At 47.0% G+C, this 16,053-nt stretch overlaps 1 protein-coding gene across 5 annotated transcripts in view; it reads left to right on the top strand.

The window, feature by feature from the left end:
- Positions 1–16,053, top strand: part of ZNF366 (zinc finger protein 366) — a 73,107-nt gene that overhangs the window by 47,384 nt on the left and 9,670 nt on the right. For all 5 annotated transcript variants that reach the window (XM_019463048.2, XM_019463046.2, XM_019463049.2 and 2 more), the window contains 2 exons: positions 3,264–4,609; positions 7,998–8,189. In XM_019463048.2, the coding sequence (XP_019318593.1) occupies positions 3,278–4,609; positions 7,998–8,189 (1,524 nt within the window). In that variant the 5' untranslated portion in view covers positions 3,264–3,277. The remainder of the gene's footprint in view (positions 1–3,263; positions 4,610–7,997; positions 8,190–16,053) is intronic.

A 16,053-nucleotide genomic window follows, 5' to 3' on the forward strand; every position in this document is an offset into this window, starting at 1 on the left:
CTTCTCCTTAGCACCCTGTGCTCAGAAGACAGGGATATTAATAACTAGCAGCAGCTACACCTGATTTATTTCTCAAGAATGCCGAGAGGAAGCAGATCTAGTTCTCCTTGACTTCTGTAGAGATTGGTAGCATCCCTTAGGACCTTTTTGTAGAGGGGACTGCTGTTTTAAAGATCTGGAAAAGATGTCCATGGATGGATCTCAATGCCTTTTTAAAGCTCCTGAGTTAATGATTTTATTCTAGAACAGGCACACTACTATTTTAGGGGTGGGGTGTGTATATACACAAGTCAGAAACTGGGGAAAATTTTTATCATATTAAAATAGGGAGGAAATTACAATGCACATATGTAAAGTCTCTGCATTTGGGGGACACAATTCTGCTGTTGATGTTAAAGGACACATCATCTCTGTTCAACGATGTTCTTTGCCTTAGAAGGTCGATGGTGATCAAATAAAAATGCAAACACTGAAAATAAATATGCTTTTGAAATTAGTATTGCATTAGAAATGTCAATCCTAGGGGCGCCTGGTTGGCTCAGTCGGTTAAGTGTCCAACTTCAGCTCAGGTCATGATCTCGCAGTTTGTGAGTTCAAGCCTCACATCAGGCTCTGTACTGACAGCTTGCTCAGAGCCTGGAGGCTGCTCCGGATTCTGTCTCCCTTTCCCTCTGCCCCTCCCCCACTCACCCTCTGTCTCTCTCTCAAAAATAAATAAACATTAAAAAAATTTTTTAAATAAAAAAAAGATGTCAATTCTAATACAGTAAAGTGACTCAATTAGTATACTATGTCACAACTGAAAACACGAATATTAAACAAAAGCAATAATAATTGTATATACCAAAATACCTTTTGTTTCATAATTAGTGATAACACTCATTTCCAAGTAAGTACCTTCTAGTATAAGATATAACACACGGTTTAAAGATACCAGACATCATTAGTCATACATTTTCAAATACCTTCTTAACAATAAAATACACAAAAAATTCATTAAATTCTGGCCCATGTTCTGATATGTCTGTCCCCCCCTCTTTTTTTTAACTAATTCTACAATCAAGCTCTATGAAGCTCTATGAAATAGGAATCATTAGCTCTTTAAACCAGATCAGAATAAAACAGAACCAGTGTGCACTCAGATGGGCTCTGCCAGTGTCTGTCACAGTCATGTGTAGCCTGGCATTTGGGTCCAGTCCAAGGAGCCTTTTTGCAAAGAGAATCTTCTCTCCACAGAGGGTATACAACCAAGCATAGACAAAATGACATCCAGAGAAAGGAGCTGCCATTTTTTCCTCTCTATTTCAATAGGACACATTAATCTGATCTGGAAGCCAGTTATTCTTATAGGAGCAACAAAGTCTCACACCAGGGCCCAACACACCCTTTATAACTGCATGTGAATTCAAGGATCAGAACCTGTTGAAATGCAAACGGAGACCTAGTAAATGTGGAACACTATCCCAAGAGCCTCTGCCCTCTCCATCCTCGCTTAGGTACTGAGGATAGCAGAGCAGCATTCCCGGACCTCTGACAGGTCCTCGAGTCAGCAGAAGAACCTTGCATTTGGTTAACAATTTTAGGAGGAAGCAGAAGGATAGGACGCACAGGTCTGGGCTTTCCTTCTGCTAAACAAGCAAGCTCTTTCTCTTCACCCCAAGCCCCAAGTCCACAGAAAGAGGACAAACCAGGACTATCTTCCCATCACATAAACACAAAGCAAAGATTAATAGACATTATTTTCTTTTCAGTTTTCTGATGATTTAACGTAACACTTTTAAGTAATGGCCAAATATTCATATAATAAAGGCACAAGGGTTTTCCTCCCAGTTAGATCGTCTGTGTATGGAATTGGTAACCCAGTATAAAAAAAAAAAAAAAGGCCCATTTTTGCTTTAATGTGCTGCAGTTTTCAAACCTCAAAGACATATGTGTGATTTGGGGAGTACTCAGGTGCTTGCAGAAACCGCATTTGCCTCATCAAAGACTGGAGAAAATCGCTAGCAGCTGTTGGCCTTCTCACCCCTGGGACCCTCACCCTAACTGCTCAGCATGCAGCCATTCCCAAGGGCCAAGGCCCTCAGTTAATCCAGGACCCTATCCCAGCCCTGTCTCCGTTGGTCCCAGACCAGACTGCATACCCGGCCAGGGCAAATGGCTCTGTGAAAGCCTCTGTTGAGCAAAAGGGATCAATCCCATTCAAGCTCAGAGGATTTGGGTAGAAAGGGCCCTCAATGGAAACATCAAGTCAGCCACTTGGTTGTTTTTACCACTACCCACATGAGGAGTATAGAAAAGTGACAAGGAGACACGGGAAAGGAAGCCTCATCCTTGGTTTAGACTCCAGCTCACAGGCTCTCCCACACATACCTGATAGAGTCACCAGGATGCAGTAACTGGCTCAGCAAGGCAAGATCAGGTGCCTCAGGAGTCCTCGAAGGCCAAGCTTTACTTAGACACATGTGTCTCTAAGTTTTAGAGATTCACAGTCTTGGAATTTTTCACCTGAGGTGGCTCCAGGTGGAAGATTAAAGTGTGTAAATTACCAAGATGACTTTGTAACACTGGGTTGTATGCTTTTCTTAATCACACCGATCTCATCCACTTGATGTACCCCAGCAGCACACCTTGCTTGGAGTGGGTGACTCGGAAAATCTGAGATCCAAATCGAGCAGGAAAGTCTCTTCACCTGTGTGGGCTTGCATACTCCCCCCACCGCCGCCTCCTCCAGCAGCAAAGGCCCCGAGGACAGAGAGGAGAGCAGGGGAAATTGGTTCCCTAAAAACAGAAAACAATCCAAAAGACACATTTAAGTCACCACTGGCAGATGCACTCTTTCTCAGGTTAAAAAACCCACAGAACACATCCCAGTTCTGACTTCTGCACTGAGGGGCGATGGGCATGAACGTGCCCTTCATCTGTCTGGGCCTAGGTACCCTCATCTTAAGTGGGCACAGTGGCTGGCTGAGTTCTCAGGTTCCTTCCCACGCCTCCCAACCCCCAGATGATATTCTGTGGCTGTGGATTTACACTGGAGCTCTAGGGTCCCACTCTGGGAGGCCACAGCTTTCTGCATTAGTAAATGGGTTCCTAAGGGGGAAAAAACAGTGATACCTCGAGCGGCCCTAGGATAAGGGAGGGTCAGTATTAAACAAACATCACTCATCATAAATTAGTACTGATCATCTAGCCAAAACCCTTAAGGAAAAAGGGGGCTCTTTTTTTTTTTTTTTTTTAAAGAGTAAGTTTCTTTTTCTTTAAAGGAAAATTGCCAAGGATGCAGAAGGAAATGAAGATGATCAAAGATGAGGATGTGCATTTCAATCTGGGTGTGAAGAGAGCCCCCTCCTTTCCCCACTGCCTGCAGCCAGTGGTTTCCCGAGGGAAGGCTCCCCAAAGACACCCCTTCCCAGAAGCTCTCCGGGGGCCTTTTTCCCAGTTTCGATATGAACCTCCTCCAGGACACCTAGATGGATTTCCGGGGGTCTTTGAAGGAGGAGGGTCTCGGAAACGGAAGAGCATGCCCACGAAGATGCCCTACAGCCACCCCGCAGAAGAGGCCCCTCTGGCCCTCCACTCCGAGGAGAGCAAAAACCACGGCCCTCCGAACCTCTCCCTGCTCTTCCCGCAGCCCCCGCGCCCCAAGTATGACTTGCAAATGATCGACCTGTGCAACGTGGGCTTCCAGTTCTACCGCACCCTGGAACACTTGGGGGGCAAGCCGGTCAAGCAGGAGCCCGTGAAGCCCAGCGCCGTGTGGCCCCAGCCGACGCCCCCTCCGTTTCTGCCCGCGCCCTACCCCTACTACCCCAAGGTCCCCCCGGGCCTCATGTTCCCCTTCTTCATGCCCTCGGCCTCCCCCTTCCCCTTCAGCCGGCACACCTTTCTGCCCAAGCAGCCCCCGGAAGCGCCGCTGCCTCGCAAGGCCGAGCCTCAGGAGAGCGAGGAGGCCAAGCAGAAGGTGGAGCGGGTGGACGTGAACGTGCGCATCGACGACAGTTACTACGTGGACGTGGGCGGGGCGCAGAAGCGCTGGCAGTGCCCCACCTGCGAGAAGTCCTACACCTCCAAGTACAACCTGGTGACCCACATCCTGGGCCACAGCGGGATCAAGCCGCACGCGTGCACCCGCTGCGGGAAGCTCTTCAAGCAGCTCAGCCACCTGCACACCCACATGCTCACCCACCAGGGCACGCGGCCCCACAAGTGCCAGGTGTGCCACAAGGCCTTCACGCAGACCAGCCACCTGAAGCGCCACATGATGCAGCACAGCGAGGTGAAGCCGCACAACTGCCGCGTGTGTGGCCGGGGCTTTGCCTACCCCAGCGAGCTCAAGGCCCACGAGGCCAAGCACGCCAGCGGGCGCGAGAACATCTGTGTGGAATGCGGCCTCGACTTCCCCACCTTGGCCCAGCTCAAGAGGCACCTCACCACTCACCGGGGCCCCATCCAGTACAGCTGCTCCGAGTGCGACAAGACCTTCCAGTACCCGAGCCAGCTGCAGAACCACATGATGAAGCACAAGGACATCCGGCCCTACATCTGCTCCGAGTGCGGCATGGAGTTCGTGCAGCCCCACCACCTCAAGCAGCATTCCCTCACCCACAAGGTACCCCCGGAACCCAGGCCGCGGGCGGGCGCCCGGGGAGCAGGCGCAGAGCCCTGGGGGGGGCGGGGCCCGCAGACCTTCGCCGCCCCGCACCTGGGCGGGGAGGAGCTGTATAACCCTGGGCGAGGGGCTTTCTCCCTGAGTCCTGGCCTCCTTCCTCTCCTTGAAATGGGGGACGCTGGGGGGCCAGCAACCAAGTCCTTTGCCATCCAGCCTTCTAGAGTCTAAGATGGGCCTGGAAATAAATAATGTGGGCAGTTTGGAAAGGAGGGTGAGGAAGGCGGAAGGAAACAGCTGGTCCTTGTGCTGTTGCTTCTTAGCCTCCTGCCACCCCTAAAATTCTGTTTCTGGAAACTTCATCCAGGGCCCTAGCATGCGTGTGCCATCAGGTATTATTTACCCCAACCATTTCTGTGCCTGGGGTATGCTAATCAGAGCCACCTTCTAGAGAATTCTCTTGGTCCTTTGCTGCAGAAGTAGTGCCTACATTTTGGGGTGTTTTCACCCTCAGCTGTGAGAAGTGCTTCACATATGCACATGGCTCTGGATCCAGCAAGGCCTCTGCTTCCCCTGGTAGAGCCCCTGCCTAGGTGGGTGTAGGGCCCTGTGGTTTGTTTTGTGGGGGGAATGAAAGAGCATCCTGCTCTGTCTGCTTTGTTTTTATCTTTCCTGGGCTCAGGTCTTTGAGGAGATATACAGGCACAAATGTCTAAATTCAGCCTAATTTGCAACCAGAGCCCTGGAGTCATTCAGGATGAAGTAAGGCGAGGCCACAGTAGTGTCCCTGATAACTTACCCAGCTAAGCTGATTGGGTCTGCTTTGAGCTTCCAAGAGGAGAGGTTTGCCCCATTGACTACCCTCACGCTTTTGACTGCAAGTGGTTTTCTTGGCAGGAGAGACTTCTAGCAAGCCAGAGTTTCTAAAAACACTCTTTAATTCAGAAAGGTCACTGGAGGACTTTGCTCAGCTGAGATAACATCTCTACCGGGCCATAGTGTGTTTCATTTGATAGGTTAGGACAAAACATGGGGCATTTTTTTGGCTCTGCAGTGGAGATGAAATGTGTGGCTGCCTTGTGGGCAGTGCACAAACAACTCCTGCCCCACAAAAGGCACCTGTAGATACCATCCAGAGAGGAGGCCCCTGCCAAGTGCAGGAACCCTCAGCAAAGAACCTGTACTGAGATTCACCCACAAAGCAGACCATTGCTGATTTCAGGGGCTCCTACATGTGTGGAAAAGGAATCAAAGATGCATTTCAGAACATATAAAAATTCCATAAGATAGTAGAAAATGAAGTCAAAATGGGCAAAGCAGCCTCGTATCTGAAACATCTCACTGGAATTAGAAAACAAAATGCATTTTAATCCATAGTGTCAGCAGTGAGAGGTAGTGTTTATATAACGGTTGCTGTATATCAGGTGCTTTACTTCTCATTTAATCCTCTTTAACAACTGGAAGAGCAACCTGCAGATACTATTCTAGATTCGCAGATGAAGACGCTGAGGCATGGGGTGGTCACCCAGAATCTTGGACTCCAGCATCTGACTCTGAAACACTACTGTCAAGTCTTTCTCTTCTCCACCCCCTTCCCTCCCTCACCCCTGAAAACCCCTACAGGCTCCCTCTCTGATTTCACTGATCCTATTAGTGACAAGGTGGCTTCCTTTGTTCCCGGAGTTGTGTCTGGGCTTTCATTCACTTGAGTTCTAGGCCAGCCCATAGGTGAATTTTACCGTGGACATAGAATTCTCTGAGAGAATTCCAAAAACAGTGATAAGTAGATACTTCTCCTTGGTCCCAGGTCAGCTGAATCATAGATGAGTGTAGAGGCAATCTTGAGAAGAAAAATGCTGAAGTAACTTTTAAAAAACATCAAGAACATAATTTTCGTTAATTTCAAAAATTTAAATTCACTGATTGAATATGCAACACACTTAAAATTCATCTTCTTAGGAGGGCCTTAAAATTTAGGTCTCTTCATTAGTATATATCTATACTCTTCTGCAATCATCTAGACTCAAGAGTATTCCAGCTGGAAAGAGTCCCTGGCTCATGACCCACCATCTTCAAATGAGAGAACCATCACCAGGAAAGGCCATGAAACTTGCCTACAGTTACATAGCCAGTAAATTGTTGGGAAGAGACCTGAACTTGTCCTTGGGTGCCATGGGCTCACCAAAACTGAGGAGTGCTGTTTTATTATCAAGTCCCAAATTAAAGAAATGGACATATAGGCAGAGAGACTCAGAGGTAAGCTTGGAACTCCTCTCTCCCAGGTCATTATGGATACCAGGCAATATGTGTTTTATTAGGTACAGTTGTTAACTAAGCAACTTGTTATAATTCCATAATAATTTTAGTTTTAATGCCATGGTTCTCTAAGTTTTCCTTCTGAAAAGTCATTCTGTGTTAAGATAGCTTGCAAAGGCCTTTTCAGGGAAGCACTGGTTAGTTGGGACTAGCTAATACTCTACTCATGCTATGAGTTCCTGGAAATGTTTTCAAGTGAGGACATTAATGCTTAAGTATTCAAATATCCACTGCCAAATTTCTCTATAGGACAGAAGCTAGCTGAGCGGAGGCTCCATAGCCAAATCACATAGAGGTCACTATGACCTATGGGAGCCCAGGTCACTGTGACCTATTATAATTTATTGAACAGTAGATATGAATTGTTCTCCTGGGATTTTCAAGTGTATTAATGAGAACTCAAGAAAACATTGGTTTTCATATGAGAAATGATATTATCACTTTAGGAGGTTTTATTTCTTTTCATTATCATGAAGGGTAGATTATAGACTCATTTCACCTATCATTCCACAGTGCTCCTACCAAAATCTTTTTAATCCCCGAAACTGTTATTGTAGAATTAACCCATGTAGCATCAGGAACAACAAAAGCAGTAGCATTCTTTTCCTCTAAAGTTCTGGCTTAGGGGCGCCTGGGTGGCTTGGTCGGTTAAGCGTCCGACTTCGGCTCAGGTCATGATCTCACGGTCCGTGAGTTCGAGCCCCGCGTCGGGCTCTGTGCTGACAGCTCAGAGCCTGGAGCCTGTTTCAGATTCTGTGTCTCCCTCTCTCTCTGCCCCTCCCCTGTTCATGCTCTGTCTCTCTCTGTCTCAAAAATAAATAAACGTTAAAAAAAAATTAAAAAAAAATAAAGTTCTGGCTTAGTTAATGGTTTTCAGAAGACAAAAAAAGATTACGTAATCAACACCTTTCAAGAAAACAGCAGTTAACAAGGCTAAAGCCACACCATTTGGAACTCAACATCTGTCACCAGGCTCTTCATGGATTTGTGTGGCAAACAGAAGAATGAAGACTACAGTTCTGATGAAAGCCTGTTACCTGCTAACCACAGTATTTTTGAATCTGCTTCCCTCTAGGGTGTGAAGGAACACAAATGTGGGATTTGCGGGCGGGAGTTCACTCTGTTGGCCAACATGAAGAGACACGTGCTGATTCATACCAACATCCGCGCCTACCAGTGTCACCTGTGCTACAAGAGTTTTGTGCAGAAACAGACCCTCAAGGCACACATGATCGTTCATTCTGATGTGAAGCCTTTCAAATGCAAGGTGGGCAGTGGGCCCTGGGAGGAATGCAGACAGGGAGGACTCTGAGGGTTGTACAAATGCCCAAGGGGAGAGAGTCTCCAGGAAACTTCCTACTATGTTTCACCAGTGGGGTCACTGAGGCTCAGAGTAGGTCTTTGGCTAACCCCAGGCCCATCTGCTGCTCTCTTCTTTGTACCACGCCAGCCTTTAGCTGGTCCCTGAGAAGCCTGTCCTATTGGTCTCACTGTGGAATCAGTGTGCAGGGGTGGAGGGAGCCAGTAGAGGAAGTCTGAGGGTGGAAGGCCCATTGGGAAATGAGGTTGTTAAAGGATGAAGGTGATGTGGAAAGTTCCCATTCCAGAAAGAAGCAATTGAGTGTAATACTCTTCTCCTTACAAGCCAATGAGTGAAACACAGAAAGGAGTCACAGAGTCTTCTAGCACTGCCCCCTCCCTTCTCACACTGCACTCCCCCACCCCCCTCCGCCTTCCTGACACTTGGACTTCAAGTGTAATTTGAGGACAGGTCTCTGAGGCAGGATGAAAGAGACTCCAAGGTTAGTCCTCTGACGACCTTAGAAATGCTTGTTTGGGCCAAGGAATAACTGTGAGCACAGTCATCTGAAGTGTTTCTTTGTTCCTAAGTACCATGGAGCTCAGGGATTTTGAGCATCGTCATTAAAATGTCCGCATCAGATTCATTTGGTTGAATTGCTATTTTATCAGCTGAGAAAATGTGTGAGTTGGAGATTTGTAAAACTCAAGGCATTGACTGGTATTATTTAGAAATGCTTGGGCTTTCCAGGCTTTTCCCCCTTCTTCCCATCCTCTCCCCACATTGTTTCCCTTCTCCACTTCTAGAATGAGAAGGAATCTTGATGAGGATTGGGTAGTTTAATGTACTGGCACGTGCCATCCCCATCGTGAAGAGAGAGAGCTGAGGGGGAAGGAGAGGGAAATCACACCCTCAGATATTGTTAGAGCCTTCTGTTTGAAATGGAAGTTTCCCTTCTCTGTCACTGCATGTCTTATTGGGTCCAGATGATATTCTCCGTCCATCTGAGGGGCGGTTCCTGCTTTAATCCCTCTACAGCATGTCCCCTTTCCCCCCCTTCTTGAAGGAACCCCCTGTGAAGCTGACTGCTTTCCTGTGTTGGCCACTCCTGGACAGGGTGAGCGGGGTCAGGAACCAGAGCTTCCCTAGACCTGTGTGGGCATTCTCTGCAGGTGGGGGAGGGAGGTTTCTCCCTCCAGCCCTTTCCTGCCACCCACTTGTGTTTCCCCTCCTTTGCTTCAAGTTCCCAGTGGTTTGCAAGTCAATTTATGTCCATCTTGAGTCATCTGAGTTGAAGGAGAAGGAAGCTGCGTGCAGAAGGGGCTACATAATTGATAGTGCCTGATGCAAAATGAAAATGTAAGGCCCCTTGTTCAAATGTTATTAAGAAATTTCGAGATGGTACAAATAGAACATTACACCAAACTCAGGACGCTTCTGAGATGGGGCTGGGTGTGACTGCATTGGTCACACACCCACGAAGCTAGCCCTGGCCACATGAGCCCAGGGACTCCGTATATCACTTCTTCTCTCTCTGATTAGGCACTTGGATTTCCTTCCCGCTTCCCACTTTGAGCCTTTTGCTTTTAACAGAGCTATTCCTGCCTGCCAGGAGTTTGCTGTCTCCTAAAGTCAAGGTGCAAACGGGCACTGCTTGCCACTCCTCATTTGCTGTGCTGAGTTTACTCTTGGGCTTCCAGCATGAACTGTATTTTTTATCAAACCAACTGGTGGCAGAACACATACATTGTTAAGGCATGAAGGTAGCCATGCTTGTGGTCCCTTCCACCCGTGTCCGGTCCAACTAACTCACACTTCTGCCTTTTCAAGTCAGGTCCAGGAGTAGTTGTGAAACCAGGCAGAAGATACCTCTGAAATAAGGGATATGTCAGGGAGCAGAGCCGCTGCAGGAAAAGGGCTTGCAGGCTGGGTTTGATCTGGGGACGCAGAGGCAGTTCTGTTTGCCTACCTCAAGGGCCTCTGAGTGGCCTGGAGGATTTCTTGGACCAGGTGGTACCCGAGGATTTAGGGGATTCTCTCTGGCACCAGGGCACAGAAGACTGCATGCTGTAGTGCAACCTGGGCCCAATGATGCAGTGAACCAGCCCTGCTCAAAGCTTTATGTCTCCTTTCATGAATAACTGCCCCCTCCTCCTCCATCCACCCCAATGATAGTGCACATACATGGTTTAGAGGGTGCCTGATGATCAGCTTTATGGTTCAGAAACTCAATATGACCTCTCCCTGAGAATGGTTTAGGCTCTGGATGTATGCTCACACCACCAGATTCCATAAGAGAAGGGCTTGCAGTATAAGTTATGAGCTCTGAAATGATGCACAGTTTATACTCTTCAGTACCAGATGGGCCTGGTGCACGAATTGGACTGGTCATCTGCAAAGGCCTCCTTTTCCTGGTTGGGGGCGGGGGGTGGGACAGGTTGTCCCAGAAGACCACACTTTGGGTCAGGTGGCTGCCTCGGACAGTGTATCTACTATCAGAAGAAAAATAATTGGATGTTGAAGGGTATTTTTGTCAAACAGGTGGCCCTTCTCCCTTCTTAGATGTTTCTTGAACGAGGACAGGCATCAGTCACCTCAATGGAGAGCCCTCTGCCTCCTGAGAAGTGCCAGAAGCACTGCCAGGGTCCTCCTCCTCTTTGTCCCCATGTCCCCACAAAGTGCTGCCTTTCTTCACTTCAGAGGAATCTCAGAGCATGTCTGAGTTTACAGATCACATGACAGGGCTCTTTGTGTCCTGTCCAGGCTCCAGATCCAGATCCCACTGTTGGGTGGGCCATCTCGAGATGGTGTCCTGTAGCCTTTGCTCCCCATCAGTGTTGTTGTGGATCCTTGGAGATCTGGTAATGGGTAGAGGTTGATGGTGCTTTGGGAGTTAGATACAGGATGGAGGGCCATTTGCTCCTTGCTACAGAATTCAGAGTCAATCAGACACGGGTGACTGGCTGGCTGCATAGTGATGTTGGAGAAAAGGCCCAGACAACTAAACCCGAGCTTTATTGTAGTCACAGGAAAGGGTTATTCCCCTCACACGGTTGACATGGCTAGCAAAAAGACACAGGCCTTGCTCCAGTTGTACTCCAAGCGTCAGCTCTGTCTCCTTTACTCGAAAACTTATAAAAAGGGGAGACTGTTTAAATAACAGGTTCTAATTTCTTAGGATTCGCACCACTAAAAATCCTTCCAAACATACAGCCCTCCCCCTGTTGCAACATGAAATGGTTCTCTCTGCCCCGTGTTCAGTGGAAACAGCTGTCCACAGCAAGCAGAAACATTCGCTTGCTGTGAGATTAAGCATTAACAATAGGATGGAAAATTAGAGGAGAGGAAAGGTTTCCATTCTGTGTTTCTATTTTTTTTTTTTTTTATAAAAAAAATTACTGCCCTTCTGGGCTCTTATGCTATTGGCTCCACTTCTGGACTCCCTGCTTCTTGGAGCCAGCTGGAGTATCTCCAAAGACCTGCGCCTGTAGACTTAAGCCATGTTTCAGAAATATGCTTCCCAGATTCTGCGTAAGCATGCAGGGGTTGATTTGGATGCTATCCTTGTAGAGCCACACTCCATAATAGCAAAGAACCAGCTGCCGTCTTTGGGAAACCTGTCCAGGAAAAGCAGCCATCCAGAATTTCCGGGACAAATTCTCCTTTGAGATGGGTGAAGCCGGGAGCTGCCTAAGTTATGAATCACCAGGTCATCTGCAGCCTCGTCTGAAGTAGAGGCCTGAAGACGGAGGGCAGGGCTGATAGAAGAGGATGAGGTCTCCTTGAAAAAGGTCCCCACCACCTTTGCCACCATGGGTTTGCTTCCTACTCCAGCTCTTGGATGCCCCATGGGGGACAAACCAGGTGGGGGCTTTTAGGGGCCCAGGACTTTGGGTCCAAGCACTCAGGCTGGCATTGAGGGGGTTAAGGCAGTGACCAGATAGCAGCCTTTTGGCAGCAAAGCCCTCCTCAGCAGAAGGAAGGATATAGCTGTATGAACTGCCTGCTTAACAATGCCTCACATGTCCCCAGGGGCCCGCCTGCAAATAGATTTCATCTTGCTTTCTCTTGTACTTTTCAAAGCTTCCTGTTTTCTCACGGTCCTTTTGGACAGTTTACAGTCTCTCTCTCCCTCCCTCCCTCTCTCTCCCTTTGAGGAAAGGAACACCCTTCTTATTAAAAGAGAGAGAGAGAGAAGAATGTAAGGGAAGGGCAGTTTAGCAGAGGCCATTCTCCTCGGCCGCAGGCTCCAGCTCTTTGACCTTTTCTCTTAGAATAGGAAAGCACAGGCTTCCTGGTGCATCTCAGTCCTCAGGCTCCGATTAGGCTGGTTGGCACGAAGTAGTGTGCCTCTTCTTGGCTTTGTGGACCTCTGGCCCAGTGCTGCCCACTGCCATCACCCAGTCTCTGCACCCAGCTGACTTCTTGGTGAGGCTGGCTGTCCATGCTGTCACTGCAGCTCACAAGAAGTTACCTGAGGTGTTTCTAGCCCTGAACCAGGGAGGGAAGGAGCACAAGGAGGCCAGAATTCGGAACTGCTATAAGGATGAGAGAAAAGGGCATTGGCCAGCTGTTTAAATGGCTAACTGAGAGTCTGGGTGCTGCATAAAGGGCTCTCCCAAAGCCTGCAATTCAGGATGAATCTTGTCTTTCCATCCACATTTCTCAGTGCTGGGTCAGGTACAACTGCTTCCATTTCTATATGCCTCAAGTGACCTGGCAAGTATTTACTCAAAAGGATTCCTTACTTCGTCCTCCCTTTTATATTTCCTCCAAATAATTTGGTTTAAGAAGTAGTCTTATCTTTGAAGAACTATTTCCAGAATTTAAAAGAGTCTACTATGTACATGATAATGATAGTAATAAGAGCTACTATTTATTGAGCTCTTACTATTTGCCAAGCCCTTTACATGAATTATCTCATTGGATCCTTACAACAACCTTCATAAGAAACTATTATTATCACTGACATTTTACAGAAGAGAAAATGGGGCAAGTTCTCTATCCTTCTGGGGTCTCACCATCACCTCTCTGCTTTGCTATCTCAAAACCTACTGATCCATGCAACCCATTTTTAAAGGACAGTTCGAAACATTTGTTGCAGGGGTGCCTGGATGGCTCAGTCGGTTAAGTGTCTGACTCTATCTCGGCTCAGGTTATGATCTCACGATTTGTGAGTTCAAGCCCTGCATCGGGCTCTGCACTAACAGCATGTAGCCTGCTTGGAATTCTCTCTCTGCCCCTCCCCTGCTTGTGTTTGTGCTCTCCCTCTCAAAATAAATAAATAAAACTTAAAAAAATTAAAACAAAACTTTTGTTCCCATTTTCTATTAAATGTTGAAGTTCACCTCCATTTAAAAAGTAGGCATAAAAGTGGGTATTGATGGGGGCTCCTGGGTGGTTTAGTCAGTTCAGTGTCCAACTCTTGATTTCGGCTCAGGTCATGATCCCAGGGTCGTGGGATCAAGTTCCAAGTCAGGCTCTGTGCTGAGCATAGAGCCCACTTAAGATTCTCGCTCTCTCTCTCTCTCTCCCTCTGCCCCACTTCCCCGTGCGCTCTCTCTCTCTCTCTCTCTCTCTCTCTCATAAATAAATAAATAAATAAATAAATAAATAAATAAATAAATGTGAGTATTGATGGAAAAGCTGAGATTTAATGCCAGAGGTACACTAATACCCCTCACTAGAGGAACTGAAAGTTCAAGAGGGGCAGACTGGTTGAGATGGCCACATGTCCCATGAAATCTGAGATATCACCACTCCAGTAGCTTCCTGTGTCAGTACCTACCCCTATTTCAATCCCCACAGACCTTGGCAGGAGATGATTCAGCAAGTCTTGACTTGGGCAAGCTCTTAGCCTCACATGTCATGATTATAGGGGGCCTTGACATAGACTGACTGCTTTTCCCAGGAGAAGAAAGAAACTAGAGTTTTGGTGCTCCCTCCCAACTCTTCTTCCTTCCAGTCTATCTCCCCTTCTCTACTATGACAATTTTTCTGGGAGCTCACATCTCAAACCCCACCCAAGGGTACTGCCTTTAATTCACCCAGTTCTCTTCCTCTGGCCTCTCTTTACTAACAGTGACTGAAAAGTCCCCCTCTGAATTTCAGAGCCATAAAATGTCTTCTATACTGATGGATGGTCTTCTAAGAAAGATGAAGAGCCCAAGTATTCTGGATAAGGACCAAAGGGCTTTGTGGAAGAGCTAAGGGCTGAAAGGAAGAAGCGAAGGGTGCCTACCACAGAGATGTGAATAGTGTCCAAGTACCTTGGGTCCTGAGTTATCTGTCTCTATCCTTCTGCCACTGAGGATTTTGGCTTACAAACTAGTGTGTATAGGGTTGTACATATTACAGTGAGGGAAAAGAAGAGAGTTGGCGATGGCTGCTTTTTGGATTTTTGCACGGGGTAGTGATATTTTCCTGACTTGTTTGTCTATTCCCCCAGCCAAATACTTAGGTATTTATTAAGTGTTACTATGTGTGTAGACCTGTGCTTGATACTGAGGTTGGCCACAAAGAAAAGGAAGGAAGCTCTTGCATTTCAAAAGATAACTTAGGGTACCTTTTAATGCTCCAAACATTTTTAGAGTTGACACACCTCCATTCAACCCTGCAAACACTCTCCATTGGTCGGCCCGTTAGGCTACCATAAATCATGAACTATAATACACAAAAAATAGATTTTACCAACAGCACAAAAGTGCATTGTTTACCAGTCACCCTCAGATAATATAACTGACCAGACATGCCCTACAGTGGACCTTCCCTAAGGCCATATGCCTTGACTTCAGGGGACAATATCATTTTAATATCCTAATATATGCATGTACCACTAAAAAATGTCCCAGGAAGTTCAGCGGTGGATGAATTGAGTCAGAAAAACATTATAGTAGAAAAACACACACTGGGTTATGTTAAAGGATCATAAAATGTGGCTTGTCCAAAGCTAAGGAAGTAGGTGGAAAATACTTATCAGTAGCCATTCTTTTTTCTTTTTTCTTTTTTTTTTTTTTTACATTTACTTATCTTTGAGAGACAGAGAGAGACAGAGCATGAACAGGGGAGAGGTAGAGAGAGAGAGAGGGACACAGAATCTAAGCAGGCTCCAGGCTCTAAGCTGTCAGCACAGAGCCCGATGCAGGGCTGGAACCCACAAACTGTGAGATCATGATTTGAGCCGAAGTTGGACACTTAACCGACTGAGCCACCCAGGTGCCCCTGTTAGTAGCCATTCTGATATTTGTGCCCCTCTCTGTGTGTTGGGGTGGGAGTAGGATGGGGAAGGGAGGTAGGACTTTGGGGCCCATGAATTCCAGGACTGTTCTGACCACTGAGTTGCAGCAGCTGTGGCAACAACAAACAATTGGTCATTATCACAACTGTGATTTCTATCTTGCCTCTAGTTCAATGTTGAATAAAGTGCCTGAAAATACTTAATGAAGAGACTTTATTCTGTGTCAAAATAAAAACAAATGGCATTCTATACATTCTTCAAGGTTGAGCTAAAATTCTCCTTTATAAAAACCTTTCAGACTAGTCCAGCTTCTGATATCTCAGCAACCAGAGATAGTAACTAAAAGTAGAATCCCTACCCCTTTATAGGAGCGAAGTACAGAAGGCACCCATCTCTTCAATTCTATCTGGCTTAAACGACCATGAGACTCATCCAAGCTTGGACTAGTGCAGTAGTCTAATTAATCTTCCAGCCTCCAGCTTCTCTCCTCCTTTGTGTCATATGTTTAATCACCCATGGCTTGTGCTGTTCTCGGATCTTTTGCTGCAGGCTCACTCCAAATAATCAGGAACCGTCCCATGAACCAAATGAGAT

Source organism: Panthera pardus, unplaced genomic scaffold (assembly GCF_024362965.1).
Source record: "Panthera pardus isolate Hobbes unplaced genomic scaffold, ASM2436296v1 HiC_scaffold_2, whole genome shotgun sequence".
Taxonomy (NCBI): Eukaryota; Metazoa; Chordata; class Mammalia; order Carnivora; family Felidae; genus Panthera; species Panthera pardus.